This window comes from Dipodomys ordii, unplaced genomic scaffold (assembly GCF_000151885.1).
Source record: "Dipodomys ordii isolate 6190 unplaced genomic scaffold, Dord_2.0 Scaffold122, whole genome shotgun sequence".
NCBI lineage: Eukaryota > Metazoa > Chordata > Mammalia > Rodentia > Heteromyidae > Dipodomys > Dipodomys ordii.
This window is the reverse complement of record NW_012267338.1, coordinates 538107-544396: the sequence shown is the minus strand read 5'-3', so window position 1 is coordinate 544396 and position 6290 is coordinate 538107. Positions and strand designations below refer to the sequence as shown.

The following is a 6290-nucleotide window of genomic DNA, read 5'->3' as shown; positions in this document are numbered from 1 at the left end:
TTGGCATAATCAGTATGTATCATATGGGACCGAAACATTTTGTCATCATTCATTCCCGTACATAATACCCCAAAACTACAGGGTTAGCCAGGTAGAAGCAAACCAATTTTCATCACCTCCTAATATGACAGGAGTGCTTTTATTTTATCCTCACAATTCTGCAGACACTCTTCCACCCATTTTACAGATCAAAGCAAGTAGGGTGACTTTTTGCCAAGGTACATAAGCCTCAGACTTACACACTAGTCTGTCACTGTATGCTTTATTGAAAGGTTAGCCTAGATACTCTGTTCATAACAAATTATGCTCCAGAGCGTACAACCTAAAGCCAGCAAACTGGAATTTAACAGGAGACCTAAGTTTCATGAAAATGGGCTTTTCAAGGAAAGAAAGTCCATCACCAGCCACAAATCACATCTGGTGACATGATACACCACCACACTATGCCACTGTGGGTCAAGCAGTTCACAGTACACTCTGATGCAGTTTGGGGTCTCACCTGCCACTTTTTGACCATAGAGCACATTTTGTCTCGGGTGAGATCCATGCCATGGAAGTTGGTCAGACAGTTCTTGCCCTGAACGTCCTCAGTAATTAGCTTGAATTTTCTAAACGCGACTTCATCATTCTGCAGATCAGCAAGGCTCACTTCAAACACCCGACCCTTGAGGCCATCAGATGCGATTTCTACAAAACACATGTTCACGCATTATCATTTGAGAGTAAAACACAAGTTAATGGCAGAACTGGATCCAGTTAATGGAAAATTGTAAAGACTTAACCTTGATTACCAAAACCATTCAGACACTGAAGACTTATTGGCAGTATGTACCCGCTATCCATTTCCTTAGCAAACTGTCATGGCTGCTCTTAATTCTCCAAGCTCAGTGTAGAAAAGACAAGCACCACAGATGACAAACACAAACCCAAATCAGCTGATGCCCACCACCACCACCACAGGATGCATTCTATAATATAACCCACCTGCCCCAAAGTAAGAGAAACATTAGGTGTAAAGATACTCACTGGTTCCTTGAGTCCTCGTGACTAGTGTTTTCCCAATATTCCTTATATTGAACATGGCTGGTGCTTTCACATCATACCAATCCTTCTTAGAAAATGGATCAACCCTGGAGTGAGAGAAAGAAAGTGTCTCGTGTCACTGAAAACCGCGCTAAGTAGTGCCCCTCTCCAGCAAGACTCTAAGAAGCTAACTTGGCCTCTGCGTCCCGGAGAGGAGAGGGGCTCCGAGGTGAGCCAGCTCTGGCCACGGTCTCCCAACACTGAGGACGAAGGCGGCGTCCCACCCCGGCGGTCCTCCGCTTACGATCAGACCCGTCGGCGGCTCACGCGGGGCGGCTGCGAGGCCCCGGGTTCCCGACACGGGGGTGCCGATCGCGGACGGCGACTTCCCGGTTTACGACGCCGGGGTGCGGGGGGGTCCCGCAGCCCGACTCACACGCCGCGCCGTCCCGGGTAAGTTTGGGTAGCCGAGCCGCCGACAGGCCGCGGTCCGGGCGCCCCGCTCAGCTCCGGTCCGCTCAATCCGACTCGCATCCCCGCCATCCGGCTCGCCACGAGACCTGGAACCCGCCCGCTGTCTCCACCAGGACCCCAAGGAGCGGGGGTCCACGAAAGCCCCCACTTACACTTTCTTCTTGGCTCCCTTTTTGCCGCCTTTTGTAAGGCGCTTGTTCTTGCCTACCGCCATGGTGCCGGTCAGAGAGCCAAAAGGGCGGAAGTGCAACTCGCGCGAGAACTTAGGCGTAAGGGGCGGGGCGCGCCGCGTACGTGGTGATCCCGACTCCTTCGCCTTTCCGCTTTCAAAGCTCTCGCGACAATAGACGGAGACGTCTTCCGACTAGTGTAGCTGAGACAGCGCCCCCGTGCGTGCGGAGGCCGCGCTGCGTGGACGCGGGCGCTGGAGCGGCGCGCACCTGTGCTTCCGCATCTCTGAAGGCCACGCCCTCTGCATCTCATTTAAAGCTGAGCTGGACAGGTGATTCCGAGCTGCTTCTTGAACAGGCCTTGAGCTTGGAAGTCAGGCAGCAGATCCAAGTCCAGATCTGCTCTCCACAGCCCTAGCCCTCCTAAGTTACAGGGCGGCCCTGATACCATCCGCCTCCTAAGCTTGTCTGTGGGCTTGAACGGCGGCGGGGAGGTTCGGCTTGGTGAGGCCTTGCTGGTTGGTCTCCGGGATGCGGGGGTCTCCCGGGCACTTGCCTGGCCCTGCATTCCTTCCACTTCCAGTGGGGGGGGGGGGATCAAAGGGCGATGGGTAAGGAATCTGCAAAGTTCGATTTTTATAACTAACCTTTTTTTTTGCCCAAGGCTGGTGCTCTACCACTTAGGCCACACTAACACTTGCTGAAGTTTGCTGGTTAATTGTAAACAAGAGTCATGAGTTTGTCCAATTTCGTTCTTAACTGTAGGGATTTTTGTCTTTGTTTTCCTTTATTAGCTCTGTGTGTGTGTATGTGTATGTGTCTTGGGGCTTTGACTCAGGGCCTTGACTGCTTGTGTGTGTGTGTCTGTGTCTGTCTGTCTTGGGGCTTTGACTCAGGGCCTTGACTGCTATCCCTGAGCCTTCTTTTGTTCAAAGTTAACACTCTACCACTGGAGCTCCACTTCTGGCTTTTTTAGTAGTTTAGTGGAGATAAGAGTCTCACAGAAGACTTTCCTGACCCAGCTGGCTTCCAACCACAATCCTCAGATGGCAGGCTCTTGAGTAGCTAGAATGAGAGGTGTGAGTGACCAGTGCCAAGCTCCTTAGCTTACTTTTGACTGGCATACACTATGTAACTAACTCAGTGGCCTGGAAGGGTCCCTCTTCCTGCCTCAGCTTTCTGAGTGTTGGGATTACAGGTATGTACCCCACCCCCTCTTATGTGTAAGGGTTAATGAAGCATATCTTGGTACTAGCTCAGAGGGAAGCTCTGGAAAGCTGGTGGCCTCTGTGGCTTGGTACCCAGGCGCTGGACTTCTCACTTCCCTCCTCTCACTTCCCTCCTCAACTTCCCTCTGGGCAAAAGAAAAGAAACAGCACAATCTGTGTCCAATCCAGAAACCAGCTCTTGCTCACACAGTTCCAAACAAGCCTTACAAAAAAAATTTAATATCACAACCTTAATTGTGGTCTAGAATAAAATGAATAAAACTGCTTATCCAGAAAGTGACAAAATGTCTCATTTCCAGCCATTTCCAGACTGATTATATAGATAAGGTTGAAGGCTCAGCTCGGCTGATAGAGTACCAGCCAATGAATGAAAGTGCCAGGTACTGAGTACACCCCCACCCAAAAAAAAAGATGACAAATATAAAAAAATGGCTTAAAATAAATACAAGATAGGCAAAGATCATACAGCTAAAGAGCTGTGGTAGGCTCCACGAGGGAAAAAAATCTCAAAAGTACCCAAAGTGGCAGCAAAGAATATTCGTCTGGGTTGTTTGTTTTGTGCGGTTTTTTTGTGCCAGTCCTGAGTCTTAAACTCATTATATAGCTAAGGCTGGTCTCTAGCTTGTGATCCTCCAGCCTCAGCCTCCTGCATGCTGGGATTACAAGTGGGCGCCATTGCATATGGACTTCTTTTTGGTTAAACAGGGCATTGGTGATGTCTGCTTGCTTAGTTTTCCCTAAGACAAACTGCAGCAGCTGTCCTTCATTGATCATCTACTAAGGGAATCAAACCTGCATCATTTGCTATTCGCTCACAATTACTTTTATAACCCTGTGGAATATTACTTCTATCCCTTTTATGGATGAGTAAAGCGAGGCCCGGAGAGATTGAGAAATTTGCTCTGAAGGGTGAGGAGGGTTGAACTTTACACCTGACTCCAAAGCCTGGCTGCTGAGAAGAAAAAAATAAATACAAAGCTGCAAGTGGTGAGGTGTGTCCCAAATTCCAGCACTGGGGAGACTGAGGCAGGAGGAAGCTGAGTTGGAGGCTGGTCTTGGCTACATGGTATGACCCTGTCTCAAAACAAACAACAGAAGAAAGCAAAGTTCAAACTGAGAAGCACAATGCTCTTGTTCCCCTAACCAGGCCTTCCTCCATACACTTTAAGCTTATTATAGATGGACTGCATTTAGTATGACCACTGGAAACTTGGCTTTCTGGAAATTTAGACGTATTAATTTTAATCAGTCATTTGGACACTCACAAAATTACACACATTTTTATATATCAGATATGTATTTATATATATACATATGTATATATATATATATGCATATATATGGATGTTGAGCTTGAGAGGGAAAAGAATAAAATCATAGAGCAAAGTCACTTCTGAAGTAGACAGGGCCTCCACCAAAACTGTGGGTCTTTATTGTGATAAGTATGGAAGCCTGGAGGGCGCGAATGGGGGCCGAGGCCTCTGGACGCCACTCCTCTGTGCGATGGGCTTCCTGGAAGGAACAGAAGAGCAGAAGAGCAGAGCCCGCACCAGCGCCACTGAGGGGATGAGTCTTGTCTGAATAAAAGATCGGCTAGGTTCAGGTTTCTCTTTTCCATTTCTCACATTACTGTTGAGCCTCTCTCGCTCTCCAGAAAGCTTGTGTACGCGTTTCAACCAGACTCAGCTGAGCTGAGAGAGTGAGGAGTCTCCCCTCGACGGGGCAGTGGCTTCCGGGGAGGCCATGCTGGTGGCAGAGGCGGTGGAGCTGTGGGCGTGTCCTCCGGGAGGGAGGGCGCTTCTCCCCACTGTCCTTCACCTTTCCCTCCCCTTCCCTCCACTTCCAGACAGGAGCCAGGCCCTGCGTATCTGCTTATCTTAGTGTGGCACAAACTGCCAGTCAGACCTCTCGTGGGTCCTGGGATCCATTTTCCGATTGTCACCAGCACTTTGGTTTTCTTCCCCAGCTCTCACTAGACAGCCCCCCACCCGCCTCCTGCGTGCTGCCATCACAGGGTGCTCTCGTGTTTAAATGAAATGCAACGGAATCTATATGATGACATGGAAAGTTTAATTATTGCGCAATTCTTTCAGCGTTTAAGAACATTACTCTGTGTGTGTGTGTTTATGCGCTGGACCACTGCATAGCGTCCTACCACCAGCACAGCGCCATTTCCAGCTTTAAAAACTTTTTTTTGGTGGGGGCTGGGAAGGTGGCTCAGTGGTAGAGCGCTTGCCTTGCAATGCATGAGGCCCTGGGTTCGATTCCTCAGCACCACATAAGAAAAAAGCTGGAAGTGGTGCTGTGGCTCAAGTGGTAGAGTGCTAGCCTTAAGCTAAAGAGCTGAGGGATATCGCCCAGGCCTAGAATTCAAGACCCACGACTGACAAAAAGAAAAAGTGCAAAAATATCACCTAGTATCTCTTTACTGATAGCATTCAGTAATCACTAGCTGAAAGTTAGCAAGGTGTTGGTGGCTCACGCCTGTAATCCTAGCTACACTGAAGGCTGAGATAGAATTTCCAAGTCAGCCTAGGCAGTAATGTCCACAAGACTCCATCTCCAAAATAACCAGCAAGAGCTGGGCTGGTGGTGTGGTTCAAGTGGTAGAGTACTGGTTAAACAAGCAAAAGCTGAGCATGCTTGAGGCACAGAGTTCAAGCCCTCATATGAAAAAAAAAAAAGTAAAAGCAGATGTTGTAAAGTCCACTCCTGGATTGCTAGCAGACTCCACCCGCCTCACAGCAAAGTCTCCACCCAGTACTGTGTTACCTAGGTAACTGGCACACCTGGAAGAGGTCACATCTGCATCCGGTGAGGTTACGTCTGAATTTGATGCGGCCACACCTTTCTCCGCCCATACCCTAGATAAAGCCTAGCCCAGGCCCAGACGCTCTCTCTGCTCTTTTCTAGCTCTTTCTCAGCTCTCTTCTCTTTCCTAGCTTGCTCTTTCCCACCTTTCCCAGATGCTCTTTTCTAGCTCTTTTCTCTCTTTTCTAGCTCTTTTCTCTCCTTCCCAGCTCTCTCTTTCCCAGCTCTCTTTCCCAGGCCTTCCCCCACCGTGTGGAGGACCAAGATGGCCTGGTGCCACCTGGAACAATAAATAAACCTATCTCTTACCTGAATACCACGTGGGTGGTGCTGTTCTTACTCTTTTTAAAAACCTATCTCTTTTTAAAAACCTAACAGATGTTATCAAGTATAGTTAACTAGTTAACACGCTGACATTTATTCCATGTAGACAACTGGTATAAACCAAGGGCAATCTCTTTGTGTGTGTGTGTGTGTGTGTGTGTGTGTGTGTGTGTGTGTGTGTGTAGACAACTGGTATAAACCAATCAAGGGCAATCTCTTTGTGTGTGTGTGTGTGTGTGTGTGTGTGTGTGTGTAGGTC

General features: G+C 48.7%; 1 protein-coding gene across 1 annotated transcript; it reads right to left on the bottom strand.

Annotated features, from left to right (window-relative positions):
- Window positions 1–382: 382 nt before the first annotated feature.
- Rps3a (ribosomal protein S3A) lies at window positions 383–1755 on the bottom strand. The gene is made up of 3 exons (XM_013029802.1): window positions 1650–1755; window positions 1027–1130; window positions 383–687 (listed from the first exon to the last, which is right to left on the bottom strand). Exons 1-3 carry the CDS (start codon window positions 1709–1711, stop codon window positions 398–400), a joined length of 456 nt encoding a protein of 151 aa, XP_012885256.1. The 5' UTR covers window positions 1712–1755; the 3' UTR covers window positions 383–397.
- Between the last annotated feature and the right edge of the window lie 4535 nt (window positions 1756–6290).